The sequence below is a fragment of the Passer montanus genome, unplaced genomic scaffold, assembly GCF_014805655.1.
Source record: "Passer montanus isolate IOZ18808 unplaced genomic scaffold, ASM1480565v1 scaffold39, whole genome shotgun sequence".
Taxonomy (NCBI): domain Eukaryota; kingdom Metazoa; phylum Chordata; class Aves; order Passeriformes; family Passeridae; genus Passer; species Passer montanus.
Window position 1 is genome coordinate 7537523 of NW_024368707.1, and position 18307 is coordinate 7555829.

The following is an 18307-nucleotide window of genomic DNA, read 5'->3' on the forward strand; positions in this document are numbered from 1 at the left end:
CCCCGCCGTGGCCGGGCTGCCGGGCGGGGGGCGGCGGGGCAGCGGCGCTCCTCGGCCCGGCCGGCCGCGTCTCCCGGCACCCCGGCTTTCTCCGCGCTTCTTTGCGATCATTCTGGGTCACCTTCCCCTGCGAGCCCCCTCCCTCGCCTCCCCTGCATCGGCGGCCCCGCTGTGCTGTCCCCGCTGGTGGGATGGGCGGTGGGTGCACCCAGGGAGCGTGGCCAGGTGAGGACGGGTTTCCCCGACCCGGGCACCCTGCGTTAGCTCTGGGGCACTCCGGTCTCTGCGAACGGGAGGACCACAGCTTGAGGCAGAATTGGGCCCCAGAGCCCGCAGAAGCAGGAGGATTCCAGCCTCATCGAGGGACCGGTGTGGGCCAGCAGAACAAGCTGGGGTGGGAAGGGCGGCAGAAGGAGAAGCTGCGAGGAAATTCATTCCCCTGGGATTATCAGAGACGGGTAGTTCCGTAACTGTCTCCAGAGGCCACAGGCCTAACTGCAAGAGTGGTGATACTGGGGGGGAAAAGATGAAACAGAGTAGAATGGGGGCATCGCCGGTCCAGTCATGGCAAACTGCTCCAAGCAGGGAGGAAAGGAGCAAAGCCTCAGGTGGTCACAGAGAGGGTGAGAGAATAACGGAGAAGCAGAAGGTGAGGGGGGGTGGGAACTGAGCCATTAGCTCAGGCTTGGGTACTGAGCCATCCACACAGAGACTGAGTTTACATCTGCTCTGGTCAAGGCACAGAGCAGGCCTGTACCTTCCTGGAACATACTGCTTGGGTGTCCCCTGTGGATGAAGGCACAGAAGGGGGTCTGGGCTGGTAGGACCAGGGAAGGCAAAGGTAAGTAGTCTCAGGAATAGGTTAATAGTCTTGTTCCCTGGGTTTGTGACTGTGGGGGTCTCTGCAGACCAGAACTGCTCCAGCAGAAACATGTGGCTGAAAGACTTGTGTGTTAAGAATGTGGAATGGCGGGGTACTATTGGAATGGTGGAATGCACCCATGGATAGGAGCAGCAGATTAAAAACCAGATCATTGGCAGAGAGAAGCTGAGGTCCAAAGACTGTTGGAGCTGTGGGAGCTGTACAGCTGAAACAAGAGGTTTAGCAGCACATGCATGGGGTTGGCAGGGTTGGAATTGCAAGGGATGATGCAGATCAGACCTTCCATAGCAGAAATGGCATTAGTAACACTTTGGGTAGGGAGCCTGGGACTGGAAGGGCAGGAAACGTGCTGTGTCTCAGCAGCACTGGATTGAGTTGGTGGGGACCAGAGTCCAGCCTGAGCTGTGCAGGGACTGGTGCAAATTTGGCTCTTCTGTTCCCTGAAAGACACAGGGAATGCTCCACACTGTCTAAATCATGACAAGGTGTTAGTGTGGGCAAGGAGAGAGAGGGAGAGATCTGGGAAGATAGAATGATCTTAAATTACTTTTTTCCTTTTCTCTCTTCTACAGTGAAACTCATGCCCTGAATCTCCAAGGGAACCTTTGAAAAGGATCTTCCCCTCCCTGCCATCTCCTTATTGTTTGCCAGCTGTGCCCTGCGCAGGAAAGCTTTAAAGACCAGCTAAAGGAGAACAGCAAAAAGGACAATGTAGTGAGAGTGCAGTGAGGTCTTGGGTAGGGAGCCCTTTGAATCTTGCTTCTCACCCTTCCCTCTTCGTTGATAGCCCTCTGACAGCCTTGGCAGGAACCTCTACCTGGCCAGGAGAGCAGCGGCATTTGGTGAGGCGGGAATTACACACAGAGTGTGCACCACCCTCACTTTTTCATCGGGACCTCTGCTCTTTTTCCTGTCATCTCTGAAACTCTTGCCTAGCTCCTCATTCCCTAGGACACTGGGAAGCAGGCACTTGCTTCTGCCAAACTGTTTGGAGTCCCTAGAAGTCCCTGTTTGTGTGTGGCCTTCACCAGTCCCAGCAGAAGGTGGCCTCTGAGTCAGAAGGTGTCTGGTGGGCACATGAAGTAAGGAGAGCTTTTTATCTGGGAGAAGAGTGGAGGAGAGTGATGTAATAGATGGGGAGGAAAAAAAAAAAGTGAGCCCAAGCGAGTGAGGGAAGAAGCACTGGCAAGTGTTCATGAGAGAGAAAAAAGGTGGAAGAAAGAAAAAGAAAGAGAACAAGGAAAAAAAAACAGATGAAAAAGTTAGAACAAGGGGAAGAAATATAATCAAATAGGAGGGAAAGGGAAGACTGGAAGCGAGACAGAGTTGACGGCTGTTCTGCCTGGCACCTGGTGGCAATGCCTTGAGAAACCCTTCCAGCGTGCAAACAACTCACATTGCAGCAGCAGATGAGGAGAGACGTGGCCCCCCCAGCGCAGAGTCCCACTCAGCCTCTTACAGTATCCCAGCAGCAGAGGCAGGGTGCAGTCTAGCAGGCTTGGCAGCATGGGGGACTCTGAATCAGAGTCCACCTTGCACAACAACTCACTGTGGTGGCTGGCATGTGGGATGTTAGCTCTGTTGGCCAACTCTTGGATTATCCTCAGCATCACGGCCAAACAACAGAAACACAAGCCTCTGGAGCTGCTGCTGTGTTTCCTTGCTGGCACACACATCCTTATGGCAGCAGTACCCCTCACCACCTATGCCGTGGTGCAGCTGCGGCGCGAGTCCTCCGACTACGACTGGAACGAAAGCATCTGCAAGGTCTTTGTCTCCACGTACTACACCCTGGCACTGGCCACCTGCTTCACAGTGGCCTCCCTCTCCTACCACCGCATGTGGATGGTGAGGTGGCCAGTCAACTACCGCCTGAGCAATGCCAAGAAGCAGGCTCTGCACGCGGTCATGGGGATCTGGATGGTGTCATTCATCCTCTCCACCCTGCCCTCCATCGGCTGGCACAACAACGGCGAGCGCTACTATGCCCGTGGCTGCCAGTTCATTGTCAGCAAAATAGGGCTGGGCTTCGGTGTCTGCTTTAGCCTCCTGCTGCTCGGGGGAATCGTCATGGGCTTGGTGTGCGTGGGTATCACCTTCTACCAAACCCTGTGGGCACACAGAAGACGCCGGCGGTGCCACCATCAGAGGGCAGAAGAAGCGTCAGCCTGCTCTTCATCAGCACACACCACTTTCAACGTGCCAGCCATTGTGGTGGAGGATGTACGAGGCAAAAGGAGGTCTTCACTGGACGGCTCCGAGTCAGCCAAGACCTCCTTGCAGATGACCAACCTCATAAGCGCCATTGTCTTCCTGTATGACACGCTCACTGGGGTGCCTATCTTGGTAAGCATCCAGCTCTCCCTTTGCCTTCAGAGTCTGCAGTTAAAGCAGATTTGCTTTTCTCTCAAGTTTTAGACTCCTGTCCCACCAGCCGCAGAACTGCCGCATCTGAATCTGTGTTATTCTGAGCGGTGGTTTTAAAAAGATTGCAGTAATTCTCTCATCCTTCTGCAGCAGCGTTTTCTTAAATCTAAGCCTGGGGAATACACACCACACAGCTAAAACCACTGTGCAAGTTTTAAGTGGCTAAGAGGAGAGGAAATTATTCTGCAAACTTACTTGTAAAAACAATGAGATTTCTGTTTCTCCAGTTTGCTTCTGGAGAACTGATACACCAGCTTTAACAGCTGATGCATCCAGTTGTCTTTTTCCTTTTGCTTGTATGGCTGTAGGCAGCATTCAGGTTTTGGCTAGCTGGTCGATTCTGTGCAAAATTGGAGAGCTAGAGAAGTTCTCACAAAGAACCCTTAAAAGGGGAGAGGCTGAGTCACAGATTATTTTTTTCCCCCAGCGGCTGTGTCCTTTGTTAGCACCTATTTAGCTCCAGCTGGTAATGAGCACAGGAAGAAGGGATGCTAGCATCAGGTCTCATGTTAGAGATATTACAGCTTGGAATATGGTCCAGCAAACCTGGGGCAAGACCCCAGGTTTTCAAGGGGACAGAGGATAATTACTTGATGAATCCTTTAGAGACAGATTATGTTCTACTACAGAATTGATTCGTGTTACCTTTCTGCCTTGATCCCTACTTCTGTCTCCTTGGCATTGTTGCTTTTTCTTACCTTAAAGGTCGTGAGCTTTTTCAGCCTGCGCTATGATACGGCCCCCACCTGGATGGTTCTGGCTGTGCTCTGGTGTTCCATGGTGCAGACCTTGCTGCTCCCCTCTTTCATCTGGTCCTGCGAGCGCTACCGAGCAGATCTGCGCACCGTGTGGGAGCAGTGTGTGGCTATCATGTCTGAGGAAGACACAGAGGATGGTAAGCTCCTCACCAACCCACAGTCACCTTTCTTCACCAACCAACCTCCCCAAAAGACTACAGAAGAAAGAGGGGGTCTTTGGGGAAAGGATCTTGTGGTGTTGTGGGTGGCTCAGTGACATTCATGTTACAGCTTGAAGTCAGCAACCACAAGAAAATTTATTCTGTGGAAGGCTCAGCCACTCGCAGCCTTAGGACTAGCATCCAGGAAGCATTAGTGCAACATCCTCCTCACTAGTTGCAAGCACAGATACATTGTGTGTGGCTGCCAAGCCACAACCAAAGTGACATGCTGGGCCTCAGCCCAACTCGCTCATTCAAGGGTCCAAGACCTGGCAGTGAGCGATTCAAAGGCAAGACAGAAGAAATAGGGCACTGTCTGGATGCTTTAGTGCTGCTGCAAGCAGAAAGACAAGGTCCTGGTTCAGAGACGAGCCCTGAGGGCTGCAAGTAGGGCAGCCCAAGTCAGATAAGCGTTAGGATGGGCTCCAGGTGCCCTGTTAATGCTCCTCTTCTGACTGAAAAGTGTTGACTGCCGTTCTTGTCTTTGCCGACAGATGGTGTGTGTGATGATTATGGTGATGGCAGGATCTGCAAAGTGAGATTCGATGCAAACGGCGCCGCAGCTGCAAAGCGGGACTCTCGGGACATCAAGCTGCTGCCCATGCACCACATGTTGTTGCCCCAGGACAAAGTGCATTACCTGCAGGTGAGCCAAGAGCTAGCGGGGCAGCCCCACAACCCACTTCCTTCCCTGTCAGGTTCCCACGCCTTTGTGTCCTCTTGACTCTCTTCTCTGAGAATCTCAGCTACTCCCTTCCTGTTCTGACTCTTCAAGTCTTCCATCACCTGCCCCCTTCTCTGTTTTCCAGGTCCCTATCTCACGGAGAATGTCACATGATGAGACTAACATCTTCTCCGCCCACCGCTCTGCTCCATCCTTCCTACACAAGTGGTCTTCATCTGACGACATCCGCATTTCCACCCCCCGCAAGCCTGGGGGCCCTGGTTTCTTGCCTCCCCAGCTGCATGACTACCAGCACCGCCGGCGGCCCCCAGAAGATGAGCTGACGACCCTACGGCAATTTTTGGAGGGGGGGCTGTTGCCCCGGGGCTCCAGCTCCAGCGCCTGCTTCTTCCGAGATGAGATCACCACGTTCATCGACGAGACGCCACAGCCCACCCCAGCCTGCAGCCCACGGCACTCCCGTCTCCTGCTCGCATCACGCCGCGACCGCCGCCTCTCCCTCGGCAGCAGGGAGGAGGAGAATCCCGACCGGCCTCGGCGCTGCTCCGTGCTTGGCAATGAAGTCTGGCATCTGCAGGACGGAGAGCAGGCGCCATGTGAAAGGACCCCAGAGGCCTGCGAGCCACAGACCTTCCAGGACCCCAAACTATGAGAGACAGCATCAAAAACATTCAGTGCCATCACAGTTTTTAAATAAAACTTCAAGCGTTCCCTTTGTCCCGGGACCCAGTCACTAATTTGCATTCTCATCTTTCTCGCCAGCAGGCAGAAAACACGGCACCCCATGCTGGTGGGGGAAAGAGAAGTGGGACAGATCCGCAGAAGGGAGCACAACGGAGGGACAGACAGCCTGTGCCTGCTCTCAGGTTACAAACACATCCACCGCTGCCACCGCCACTTGGCACCCTTGCCAGTCCCGTCCCTTTGTGAACTCCACCCTCGCATCCGCTCTGCCCTAAGAGACAAGGCAGGCGCAGAATGGTATTAAAATTCTATATTTGGAGTGTCAATCGTGTGTCTGTTTTTAAAATACTATATTAGTAATAATTTTGTTTCCATAGAAACAAAATGATTGGCCCGGTGTTTAATGAAGCTTCACAGGCTTCTGGAAGGGAAATGCAGAATGTGCGAGGCTCCTTTCCTCCCTCTTCATCCTTTCCTGTCAGTTTCTCTGAAAGGCAGCAGATGCTTAGCAGCCCAGGAAAATGAATGATGCCCTTAGAGGAGTTGTCATGGGAGACTGGGTGATGAAAGGTCTTCTGTCCATTTCAGATGTCGTGCTAAGCAGGAGAGGCCTCCAGTTTCTAACATTGCTCAGCAAAATGTTTTGCTTTGAGGCAACTCCAGGCTTGGAAAGAATTAAATTCTCTCCAAGAAGATCCTGACCCTTAACATCTTATTTCACCAGTGCAAACTGTTGATTCCAGTGCAAACTTTGTGTGAAACTTCAGATGGCCCGAACTTCTCAGCCAAACAGGAAAGCTGACAGAGGCTTCTGGGGGAAGTCCCTCTCAACTGTCCACAGCAAAGTGGGGAGTGTTGAGGTCTGGAGCAGGCTCCTGCCCCAGACACAATCCTTGGCAGGGAGATGCAAGAGTAGCGTGTGGGAGATGGACCTTCTGGCTGGTGCTGGCTGTAGTTCCAGCCAAGGGCAAAGGTTTGGCATTGTCTGAGGGGAGGCAGTGTCAGAGGGAGATAGGAGATAGGTAGCCCTTCACCCCCAAAGCAGTTCTCCGTGTGTTGGGAGTATGAAGCGTCCAAGCGTGACTCCGAGGAGAGCCGTCCTTGGAGGCGCTTGGGTGACCCACCCCAAAGGGAGGGTTGGCGCTGGGGAGGCCGCCCGGACCAGGGGCCGGTCAGACGCGGCGGCGGCAGCACCGGGACCCCCGAGGGGACGCCCGCCCGCCGCGGACCCCTGCTCCTCTCCCTCCGCCTTCTGCTCGCGGAGCCATGGCCTCGCTGCTGTGCCTCAGCCTCCTCGCCGCCGCCGCGGCCGCCACGTCGCCGGGCCGGCTGGTGCCCTTCGACCTGCTCTACGCCGACGGGGTGCGGGCGTACCTGGCGCGGGACTGGGCGCGGGCGGCCGAGCTGCTGCAGCGCGCCCTGCACAGCTACGCGGGGCTGCGGGCCGCCTCCGCGCACCGCGCCGGCCGCGCCGTGCGCCGCGACTTCGAGCGCAGGGAGCCCTACAACTACCTGCAGGTGGCCTTCTTCCAGGTGGGCACCGGGCCCGGCGAGGGTGGGAGATGCCGCCTGCCGGGGTGCGGTCAGGCAGCGGGGAACGGCGCGGCACGGCTCTGCTGGAGGGTCGGGGGGTGAACGCCTTTCCCTCAGCCTCGAGAAGAAAGAACAGAGAGGGAACCTTATTGATGCGCGTAAATATCACCAAGGGGGTTGCCAAGGGAATGGAGCCAGGTTCTTCTCACTGGTGCCAGCCACTACAAGAGGCAACAGGCAGAAACTGGTGCACAAGAAGTTCCACCTTTAGACGGAGTATTAGGAAGAACTTTACTATGCGGGTGACCATGCACTGGAACAGATTGCTCAGAGCAGTTGTGGAATCTCCCTCACCGGAGACATTCCAAAACCATCTGGATGCAATCTGGTGCCGTGTGCTGCAGCACGACCCTGCTTGTGCAGGGAGGTTGGAGCGGATGACCCACTGTGGTCTCCTCCAGTCTGACCCATTCTGTAATTCTGTGAACCCAGGAAGCAGCAGGGGTGAGGGGTGGGTGTGAACAGCAGAGCATGACAGGCGCTGCTGCCTTTTCTCCACAGCTGAAGAAGCTGGATCAGGCCGTGTCTGCCGCCCACACCTTCTTCGTGGCTAATCCCCAGCACCTCCAAATGCGGGAGGACATCGAGAAGTACCGGCGGATGTCAGGGGTGAAGTCAGACAGCTTCCAGGACTTGGAGGCCACGCCACACTGGGTGAGGGCTCAGTGCAGAGCCACAGATGAGCAGCTCTTACACCACCCTAGGGACTGGTCTGGGACCCTGATCTGTGCCCACACAAAGGCCATGGCTTGAGACAGGCCCCCATACACAGAATCATGGAGAGATTTAGCCTGGAAGGAGCCTTTAATGATCACCTAACCCAAGTCCCCTGCCATAGGCGGGGGCACCTTCCACTAGATCAGATTGCTCAAAGCCTCCTTCGTCCTGTCCTTGGGACACTTTGAGGGATGGGACATCCACAGCTTCTCTGGGCAACCTGCTTCAGTGTCTCCTAACACATCATCAAAGTATCTTATCTACAGTCCAAAAAATATTTTATCTTCCATCAAAACACTTTTTCAGTTTAACACTGTTGCCCCTTGTCCTGTCACTACAGGCCTTGGTCTAAAGTCTTGCTCAGACCCCTTTGTGTCTGAAAGGCTGCAGGAAGATCTCCCTGCAGTCTTCTCTTCAAGGTGAGGACAAACCACTGCAAGTGTGACGGAGACACTTTTTGATGACAGTTGTTTGGCTTTAGTCTGGGATTTGCTGTCGCTGTATGGTTGACTGTGCATGAGCAGGTGGGCCCCTTTATGTCAGCACCATCCTGTGAGCAGCTCAGAAGTCTTGGGGCATCCTTCGGTGTCACCCACACTGATGAAGGGACCTGGATCTGTCCTTCACAGGAAGCGTATGAGACTGGTGTGCAGCACTATGATGCAGATGAGTACCTGCAGGCCGTGGCCAGGCTGGAGGAGTCACTCTCAGAGGCCCTGGCAGCGCTGGAAGAGTGCCGTGCCCTGTGTGAAGGGCCTCGGGAGGATGAGGACGAGGAGGAGAAAATGCAGCCTGGCCTGTATGAAGCCATTGCAGGTAGAATTAGAGGCACAGAGGGTTGGGTGGGAAGGCTGTGCTCCCCGCACTGGGCACATCCCATCACCCAGCACTCCTGTCTGGAAGAAGTGTGGGCTACTGCCTTTCTTGCTCCTCTCTCTTGCAGCCCATTATATTCAGGTTTTGAAGTGCAGGCAGCAGTGTGTCCTGGAAATTGCCACAAAGCCAGGGAGAATTTCTGCCACAGAAGATTTCATACCCTCTCATCTTGATCTACTGCAGTTTGCCTACAGCCAGGGTGAGCAGAGCCACAAACCAGCAGGTTATGCTGTGGCACCCCTACACTTGTCCTTTGCCTCTGGTCCTGGAGGGCAGCTTGTCTTGGGGAAAAATGGCACACTGACCTGTGCTCTATTTCTGTTTGCCCCCTAACTCTTTCCATAACCTCTCTTCAAGTCTGTGGCCACCTTGGGAGATGTCCCTTGTGGGCTCCTTCAGATTCATTGCCCAGGTTCTGTGATGTGAGGCTGTTCCCACGTCTTTCCTCCCACACACTTTTTCAGGACCTTGTTCCCACTGTTTGCTGAGTGTTTTACATCCTCCTTTTCAGTACCTGGCTCCAGACCAGGCTCCCACTTCCTGCCTAGAGGCTACACATGAGGCTACACATCTCACCTCAGCAGTGGTGTTCCTTCTGAGGCAGCCCTGGCTGCTTACCTGCTAAACTGATGGCCTGGCATGACACTGGTCATCCTGCCACTCTGTCACCTCACATATCCCTCAGCCCTTCTTTTGCGTACTCCCCACACTGACCCAGCTATTCCTTATTTCCTCTGTCAGACCACTGGTAGAACTTGTATCTCAAAGACACTGCTAGACCCCTCATCCTGTCTGTTGCATGAGGGAAGTGGGACCATCTCTCTCTCAAAAGATACTTATTTTTAATCTGTTTCTTCTAAACCAGCTCCCATAAGTACTAAAGGCATGCCTGTTCTGTACCAGGTTCATTCCCAGGGCTGGGTGAGGCCCTGCTAGGCAGGGGCTGGCGTGTGCTTGGTGTAAGGCCAGCTGCCAGATCCTGACAGGGACACTGGGTGCTGCTGGCCTGCACACATCTGCTGCTCGAGCCTTTCAGAGACATGTGTGTTTGTTCTCTTCTGTCCCTGCACAAGTTGGGAACCAGACACTGGCTGCTGAATGTGCTGCTTCCTACTTGCTCTTCTATCCCACGGATGAGCCCATGTTGGAGAAAATGGAGCAGTATCGCACAGAGCTGGGAGAGGACGTGGCTGTCACAGCCAGACAGGTAGTCACGACTCCAGGTCTGTCCTTGTTGGTCCTCCCCTGTCCCACAGGACGGGATCACAGTCCAAGAGACAAAAAGGGAAAGGTGTTTCACTGCAGACATGTGCCAAGGCCAGGACTGAAGAAACTTGAGTTTTCTTCTAGTCTGTCAGTCAGTGTCCTTTCAGGTCAAAAAGGGGCTTTAGTTGTACACAGCAGTGGGATGGGGCAGGCTTTTGCCCTGGGCAGGGATGGGGTTGTCTTTTGTGAGGTGGTTGTTTGACAGTCTCTTTGCTTCCTTAGAGTATTCAGCATTATGTGCAGAGGTCTTTGATGGAGAAGAAGTTGATTTATTATGCAGTGGAGCATCTGGGAGAAACTTTTAATGACCCTGTAAGTAACAATATAATTTTAATCTTCCTGCCATGGTTTCCCCAATTGTTCACAATCACCGTTGTCAGAATTCACTTTAGTAGGCCATGATCCAGAAAGGATCAGATGGTGATGAGGAGGACCCCCAAGTCCTTATGGGGTGGATCTTTAGGGCCTTTCTGCTGCTCCAGGACTGAAGTTAATTTGAAGTTGCTGCTGTAACCATATGCATTGGCTCAATATGTCTGTCCTGAGAAGTGGGCCCCAGTGGTTGGTCTGATACTCACTGAGAAGCAGGGCAAGGTTTTTTGTGTACTGACCCCCCTGTGTTTTTGTTCCTGCAGGATCTCTGGACACCAGATGAGCTGATTCCTGAAAACCTAAGGGAGAAACACAGGTAAGATTGGGCATATCAGCTAGGACTGCAATATAAGTAGGGGTGGTACAAGGAATATCTGTGGAGAAATGGGCACAGAAGGAATGGGAAGGATGTGAAATGCTGCTACAGAGGAGGGCTGGGCATAGCTCTGTGTACTGACAGCCCTGGTCTTGTTTTTTCCCTTGCTCCTGAGAGAGGATCAGGAGAAGCAAAAGCAGGAAACTCTGGATGTGGAAGAGAGGGAGAAGAGGGGTGAGTAAAAGAGCTTGAAGGAGGTCTTGGATGCAGTCAGCCAGACTTACTCAGGCTAAGTGCTGTCTTCCACCCTCAGACATTTGAATGCTAGCATAGATGCAGACTGACTTGAATGGCTCAGCAAGTCTTCTCACTGTTCTTCTCTTCCTCTTTGATGCATGTGTAATCTTGCAAAATCTCACTGCATACATCTCTGGCATGCGAACTCAAAGGGCACTGTGGCTGGAGAAGCTGAGAACAGCCTGAATGTGTGACAAGCCTGTGGACATGCAGATTCCTGTTCAGTGTGCCAGCAGTGTCTACACCAAACCTGGTTCAGCTCCACCAGCCCAACTCCAATCAACATTTTTCTGAAAGGGATATGAAGGGAGGGGTCGGGAAATGGAAACTGGAAGCAGACAATGTAGCTTGGGCAAGTCTTTCCCCGGAAAGCAGAAGTCCAAGAGGTTTGTGGTTGAATGATGCAGGCTGTAGTGCAGAGTCTTGTGTTCTTGCTGGTCCCCTGTTTTTTATGTGTGGATACAGAGCCTCTTGAAGGGCTCAGTCATGATGGAGTCTGCTCAAAATGACCCCGAGTGGTTCTCTGCTGTGGCACATGAGAGAGCAGAGCCTTCTAAGGGCCTGAGTGCCTTGGCATTCCTCATCATCCAGAGGTCAGAGGGGGTGGGAAAAAAACCCTAAATATCAAAAAGCTAAATCATCAGTTAATATCCAGTGCTTCTCTTGGGTAAGATGTTGATGAAAGATGATTGAAAGGAGGGTTGATGGAGGTGTTTACCTGCTTCTTTTCTCCAGAGCCTCACTCCAGTAGGCTGGACCTGTTCTGCTGCTGCAATCCACAGTGCACTCAACTTCCCCCAGCTCCCTGCTGCTCTCCCAGCAAGTGCCAAGTCTCTGCTGGCTCCTGAAGCACGTGCTGCAGGCCAGCTTCCCCAGCTGGTGCTCTGGTTCCCCTGAAGCATGTGAGGGGTCTGCGAGGAGCGGGCTCTTCTGGGGAACTGTCCTGTCTTCTCAGAGAATGTAGAGTGTCTCTCCACTTCCTTATCCAGGCTGGGGGTTGGTGTCTGAGGGATCCTTGTCCAAAGCCTGCTCATGCCTATCTGTGCTCCTCAGCAGGTGCTTTGCCTTTTGAGGGTATTGCTGTCACGATGGATTCCCAGCAGCTGAATGGAACCCAGCGGGCTGTGTTCGACAGAGTGCTGACGGAGTCTGAGTGTAAGGACCTTCTCCGGCTGACAAAGGTGAGGCCAGGATCCTGTAAGAGCTCCTGTGTGTGTACTTTCCTCCTCAGCAGGCAGGGCAGTAGGGTTTCCATGGAGGAGAGCTGGCAGCCTAATGCATGTCATGTGTGTCCTTGTATTCCAGGCAGCAGCAGAAGCAGGAGATGGATACCGGGCAAGGCGGTCGCCTCACACCCCACATGAGAGATTTGAAGGGTTAACTGTTTTGAAGGCCGTGCAGGTAAAATGCATCTGTGAGCCTGCTGCCTTCTTAATTGTCCAGAAAGAGAGTTTGCCACCTGAGTGTTTTGTTCCGTGGATTGCACTCTGGGTGGTGTCGTGGGAGCGCTGTCTCCCTCACAACACTTGTGGTCTCCTCTGACCTGCTTCCTCCTCAGTCACATTCAGGGATGTTGTACGTGGAAGGCTTGACAAGTGCTTTCTCTTCTGTGAGGAAGGGTTTGGGGACTGCTTGTACCTGTGAGGTAGCCTTACAGACATGCTTACTTTAGAGCTGGAGAATAAATTAAGGTGGAAGGAGCCTCTTGAGATCTCTGATCTGACCTCCAGCTTGCAGCATGTCTAATTCCAAGGCTAGATGAAATCCCTCGATTCTTTGCGTAGGCAAGTTCTGAACATTTCCAAGAGTGGAGATTCTCCAGCCTCTCTGGGCACCTTTTTTGGTGCTGTACCAGTCTTGTGAGGGTGAAATTCTTCTTGATATTTAGCCAAAATTTGCCTTGCTGCAGCTTTTGTCTGCTGCCTCTTTTCAGTGTGTCTCTCTGAGGAGACACTGTCTCCATCTCCTCTGTAACCCTCTTTTAGGTGACAGGAGGCTGTACTTGGATGTTCCTTTGGCCTTCTCTTCTCTAGGCTGAAGAAAGCCAAATCTTTCAGCCTGTTTTTCTAAGTCATGTGTTCCAGCATTCCTGCCATCTTAGAACTCTTCACCCAAGACTCACTTCAGTCCCCTGGTATCTCTTGTGCAGTGGGATACCCAAAATGATGCAGCTTTACAGGTGTGGCTTCATGGGCCGAGGAGAAGGAAATAATTACTGTGCTGCACAGTTGTTCTCCTGAGTTATAACTGAAGGAGAAAGTGTGTTCTTTTCTGCCTGAGTAACCACAGGACTCTACAAAGCTCTCTTCTTCTCTGCTGTGTACGTGTATCATTTCTTAGAGTGTCATTGTAAGTATTGTAACAGACTTGTTTTTCACTTGTAGCTGGCCCAAAATGGGGACGTGGAATGGAGAGACGCCAAATTGCTTCTGCAGGCTAGTGAGAAATCTCGGAAAATCATAGAGTCCTATTTTACTCCTGGAAAGAAACTCCATTTTTCATTCACACACCTTGTGTGTCGCAGAGCCATAGACGGTAAGGAACCTCTCGTCCTGTTAGTCCCTGTCTCCCAGAGAGTCTCCTCACTCCCAGCCATGTGCTCTCAGGAGACTATCCTCCCTCTATTCTCACTGTACCCCTTTCTCTCTGCTTCATTCTTTCCTGAAACTGAAAATGCCCATATTCCTTTTTGTGTATTTTCAGGGGAACAGGAAGGTCGCATGGATCTTAGTCATCCTGTCCACGCTGACAATTGTCTCTTGGATCCTGAGGGACAAGAGTGCTGGAAAGAACCTCCTGCCTATGTGTACAGGGACTACAGGTAAGAGCACCTGCATTAGATCATGTGAAGATATCCCTGGCCCCATCAGAGCATGAGCTTAGCTCATAGAAACCAGGTGATGGTTGGCTCAGAGCCATCCAGGACTGTAGCATCAGGCAGAAGGCTGCATCAGCAGCTTCAGAACGAGGTGTGAAATACCTCCCCTGGGCTGGAAAGACCTGCCCTTTTTCCCTCCTTGCTTTGCACAGCCAGCTTTAACAGCGAGCAGAATGAGGCTGGGAGGCTGCACAGATTAGAACCATGATATCAAACTGCTATCTTGTGGGTCTACCACGGTACTACAGCCAGCTGCCAGCCCTTTTGACAGGCTGTTTCTTGTAGTCGATTTCCATCTTTTACAGAATTCTGTGAATTGCAGGAAAGGGATAGTCAAGCTCCTTGGATTCCTTTTGTTTGAACAGTCATTGTACTTCAGTGACTGTTGTCTCAAGATTCACTGCAAATACTTTGTGTTGGGTTTTTCCATTCCACGTGAGAGTTTATGTTTTTTCCAGCCTGTGGCAAGTTTTGTTACTCTTCTGTGAAAGAACCTGAATTATAGTTTAATGGTGATGCCAGTTGTTGCACACTGCAGCCAGATGAGGTCAGTTCACTACAGCTGATTCCTTGCCATCTTCCTACTTGCCATCTCATCCCTGAGCATCCAGAAATTTTACTTGTCTTTTCTTTGAATGGTAGCTGTATCCAGAGCAGCAATCTCTAAGCAGCTACGATGAAGATATGGAACTAAGAGGGAATTCTGTTATCATTGAGTTGTTTCCCTTCAGATACCAGTGTTTACTTGGTATAACCAGACTGTAAAGTTACCAGACCTTGTCATGTAACCAGTTAGATCTCTGTCCTTCCTGTGAGAAAGCTGTCCTGTCCCTCCACTGCTCCCTGGGTTCTCTGACTTCCGCTTGAATGGATGATAAAATACCTTCCTGGGATCTATGCCACTGAGCTATTTTTGGGAGTATCCCTGTCCTCTTGCAGCTCGGGTTGTGACTGCCCAACCAGCTTAAGGGCTGAGCTCTTGCAGTGTCCTTTTGAATGAAGTGCCCGTGTTCCAAACTTCCTGGATCTTTCCTGTGGAATCTGTGCTATGGGCATTAATGATAATATTGAGCAGGATTGGACCCAGGGGCCCAGGAGTTCCAGTGATGCTGCTCTGGGTGCACAGTGTTCCTTTGGGTGTCAGCGGTGCCCTGCTCCCTGTGTGCTGTTCATGCTCATCTCCATCTTCTCTTTTCATTAGAAATTTCCCCCATGGCGCCATTCTGAGTCCTCTTACCAGAGTCCAAACTGCTGAGATTGAGCATGTAGTATTTCCTTGGAAAATTCACTATTTTTTCAAACATTCAAACATTATGTGGTTAGCCCAATCTCCTTTTAGTACCCCCATGTTATATTTTAAGACCATTTTCCATTTGCTTCTTGTCCTCCAATTACCCTTCTCAGAAATGGAGTCTAAAGCCCTGCAGACTATTGAGGTCAGGATAACACTGTTTATGCTTCAACCATTATCCCTACCTTCCTGTCCCTTTGGACATGAGAGAGCTGTTCTTGCTTTTCTCCACTCATGTCACCACTCTGGCTTCACAGCCTTATGAAAACCCTGTGGCAGAAGAGCTACAACTTCCTGGGTTCCAGGGCTGGTAATCCTCTCACTGCCCTTATGTCCTTAACATTGCTTCAGCAACCACAGTGTTCATTTGTATTTCTTCCTCTCAGTCCCATTAAGAGCCTCTTGTTGTTGTTCCTCTGATGTTTTCTGTCAGCTTAATTGAATACCAAGAAGAACCCGGGCAGTTTGTGGTCTGTTCTTTCACCGTGCTGTACAGTGGCCTCACTACTTCTCTTTTTGTATAACTTCAGTAAAGAAGTTTCTTGGTTTAATTTTCTTTTCTAGATGCACCAGGCCCCTTTTCGATCATTCCAATTCTGTTGTTACCCTGAAATTCCTTGGCTGTTAAGACATGGCTTTCTTTGCTGATCAGTCTCCTCTTCCAGGAGTTGGATTATTCCCAACCTTGAGACATAAACAACAAGTTAGAAACAAAGTCTATGAAGCCCAGGGCATTGTCACAGCAGTGCCACAGATGCATGCTGCAGGGGATTAAGAACAAACCAAAATAAAACGGGACAAGCGTGTAGAGCTAATTCCCTGGCATACTCTCCCAGCCTCCTGTGGCTTGCAGCTCAGGGACTCCCCTGAGCTAGGCACTGCTGTATTTAACACCCTCAGATGGATTCTCCTGCTAACTGGTCTACTTGCTTTTGAACTTGTGACAAGGAGTGTCACAAGTGGGGAAGCACCTGGGAGGAATAAGCTTCACCATACATATGTACTCTTTTCTTTTTGTCCACAGTGGCATTCTCTACCTCAATGATGACTTCCAAGGTGGAGGCCTTTTCTTCACTGAAATGGACACTGTGACTGTCACAGTAAGTCTGGGATTGGCCAAAAGAGGGAGAGAGGACTGAGGGCAAGACTTAGTCTGGGCAGGAGGAAACTGGTTGGTTATTGGATCCCACCACTCCACAAACAATCCAGTGCTGGTGCAGTGGCAGATTCAAATAGGGGCAGCTAAAGGGAAATTGAGGCAAATCTCAGACAGAGGAGAGTTTGACTCTTTCCTAGCTGAGATTTTTCAAGCTCTTCCAGTCTGTGGGTGTCTGTGACAACCTTTGTTGTCCCACTGATTCTCTCTGTCCCTCTCCAAGGCCTGCCTGGCTTATAGACTGGTGTAGATGCCTCACAGCTCTGCTCCTCCACATTCCCAGAGGCAGTGTCACCTCTGCAGGACTGTGTACTCCAGAGCAGGGGGTCTGCTGCCTTCACGGTCTCTTGTCTCTCTCCTGGCAGGCCGAGGTGCATCCCAAGTGTGGGAGGCTGGTAGCCTTCAGCTCTGGCAAGGAGAACCCCCACGGCGTGTGGGCCGTGAGGCGCGGAAGGCGCTGCGCCATTGCCCTGTGGTACACGCACTCCCAGGAGCACGCTGAGCAGGTGAGGGAACAAATACAAGTGCCTCCAAGTGAGCTCAAATCCCACTGAGGAACAGCTTTTGGGCTTTCCCTTGGGGCAGGGCATGGTGCAGCAGCTGGGGCTGCCCTTGGACAGGGTGTCTGGTGGAGGGGCCAGCCAGGGATGGGTCCTGCAAAGGGGGATTGAGCTCTGGAGCAGTTGGGTGGATGTGTTTCGTCGAGACCCCAGCAGGGAGGATTCACATAATTTCTGTCTCCATGGCTGCAGGAACGGGTGAAGGCAGAGGAGCTGATGGAGCAGAGAGCCGTGGAGCAGGAGCAGCCTGATGGAGATAAACATCAGGGAACTGATCGCAGCAGCGGATCCTCCTCAGAGCCTGGTGCTCCCAGCCGTGCAACCAAGGCTGCAGATCAGAGACAGAAGCCTGGCTCAGACAGGAAGCAGCACCCCAAGGTGCTACGGGCCAGAGATGAGTTCTGATGCATGGGGCTCTGTGGACTGTCACACGCCATGGCCTGGCAGGTCACGGGAGGACCGGGACCACGGAGGCCTGGGGCAGTGTGTTAGTGTGGTAGAGCCGTAGCGATGGGGAGGGGTGCAGCTTTCTTCTCTGTGGTGTCCCAGCAGCTGAAAAATGGGAGAAAGACACAGTGACACCAGGAACTTTCTTCACTGCCTCACCGTGTTTGTCTCACTCAGAAGTAAGAAGTGAGAAGACAAGGTCTTCTCACCCCACTCCTCTCAGTGCCAACTTCTTGGCTGTTGAGGGCTAAATGTGAGAGGGGGAGGAGGAGCCTGGAGTCTTTCAGTGAGGGCTGTCTCACATTCAGGAACTCAAAACTAAAGCCTTTGAATTTCCTAAGCACCTGCAAACTCCAGGAACATGCAGAGTGACCTGGGACAGAAAAGGTGAGGGACTGTGAATAGATGGAATAAAAGCCAAATGCTGGACACAGATATTGATGGGAGCTTGTGTCTGTATACCAGGGAGATGTGCACACTTGTTTCTGATTGAAATTTAATTAACAAATGATGGGAGGGGATTGAGCCCTCAGTGAAAGATAACAGAGTATTTACCCAGATGTCAGCTACTTCCAGTGAGGGAGAGCAAGAGAGAAAGTCAGCTGTGACGTGGCTAATGTGGAAAGGATGAGGAGTGCCTTTAAGAAAAAGCACTGTACAATCAAGTTTCCCTGTAGCAAGACCTCTCTTTTTTTTTTTGTTTTCATTTTTTTCCCCTCTCCATGCACTAAATTGTCCCTGAAAGCAGAAGAGAGATTTTGTTTATCATTTTCTACCCTGATAGAAAGGCAATCTGCTGTCACTGCCCAGGGGATTAGTGTCCCGAGATGGGATTATATTGTAGCCAAATAGGAATTGAATGGGGTGGATATGGAGTATCTAAAAGAGCAGTGACCCTTTT

General features: G+C 51.8%; 2 protein-coding genes across 4 annotated transcripts; both read left to right on the forward strand.

Annotated features, from left to right (window-relative positions):
• Window positions 1-48: 48 nt before the first annotated feature.
• GPR162 (G protein-coupled receptor 162) lies at window positions 49-5962 on the forward strand. 2 transcript variants are annotated; one of them, XM_039718179.1, is made up of 5 exons: window positions 49-225; window positions 1456-3229; window positions 4016-4205; window positions 4763-4914; window positions 5078-5962. In XM_039718179.1, the coding sequence occupies exons 2-5, from the start codon at window positions 2390-2392 to the stop codon at window positions 5603-5605; spliced, it is 1710 nt and encodes a 569-aa protein (XP_039574113.1). In that variant the 5' UTR covers window positions 49-225; window positions 1456-2389; the 3' UTR covers window positions 5606-5962. The 2 variants fall into 2 exon arrangements, with proteins under 2 accessions (XP_039574113.1, XP_039574114.1); XM_039718180.1 differs by lacking the exon at window positions 49-225 and adding an exon at window positions 717-841.
• Window positions 5963-6851: 889 nt separating this feature from the next.
• Window positions 6852-17924, forward strand: P3H3 (prolyl 3-hydroxylase 3). 2 transcript variants are annotated; one of them, XM_039718181.1, is made up of 15 exons: window positions 6852-7170; window positions 7732-7884; window positions 8577-8763; window positions 8891-9022; window positions 9897-10030; window positions 10312-10401; window positions 10725-10777; window positions 10953-11011; window positions 12128-12255; window positions 12380-12475; window positions 13459-13609; window positions 13778-13895; window positions 16268-16343; window positions 16765-16905; window positions 17152-17924. In XM_039718181.1, the coding sequence occupies exons 1-15, from the start codon at window positions 6904-6906 to the stop codon at window positions 17362-17364; spliced, it is 1998 nt and encodes a 665-aa protein (XP_039574115.1). In that variant the 5' UTR covers window positions 6852-6903; the 3' UTR covers window positions 17365-17924. The 2 variants fall into 2 exon arrangements, with proteins under 2 accessions (XP_039574115.1, XP_039574116.1); XM_039718182.1 differs by having other exon boundaries at window positions 12131-12255.
• The last annotated feature ends 383 nt before the right edge of the window (window positions 17925-18307 follow it).

Coding starts and splice junctions, on each gene's coding strand:
- P3H3 (XM_039718181.1), top strand. CDS start 6,904: ATGGCCTCGCTGCTGTGCCTCAGCCTCCTCGCCGCCGCCGCGGCCGCC. Junction 7,171..7,731: donor TGCAGGTGGCCTTCTTCCAG/GTGGGCACCGGG, acceptor TTTTCTCCACAG/CTGAAGAAGCTGGATCAGGC. Junction 11,012..12,127: donor GGAAGAGAGGGAGAAGAGGG/GTGAGTAAAAGA, acceptor TGTGCTCCTCAG/CAGGTGCTTTGCCTTTTGAG.
- GPR162 (XM_039718179.1), top strand. CDS start 2,390: ATGGGGGACTCTGAATCAGAGTCCACCTTGCACAACAACTCACTGTGG. Junction 4,206..4,762: donor TGAGGAAGACACAGAGGATG/GTAAGCTCCTCA, acceptor CTTTGCCGACAG/ATGGTGTGTGTGATGATTAT. Junction 4,915..5,077: donor ACAAAGTGCATTACCTGCAG/GTGAGCCAAGAG, acceptor TCTGTTTTCCAG/GTCCCTATCTCACGGAGAAT.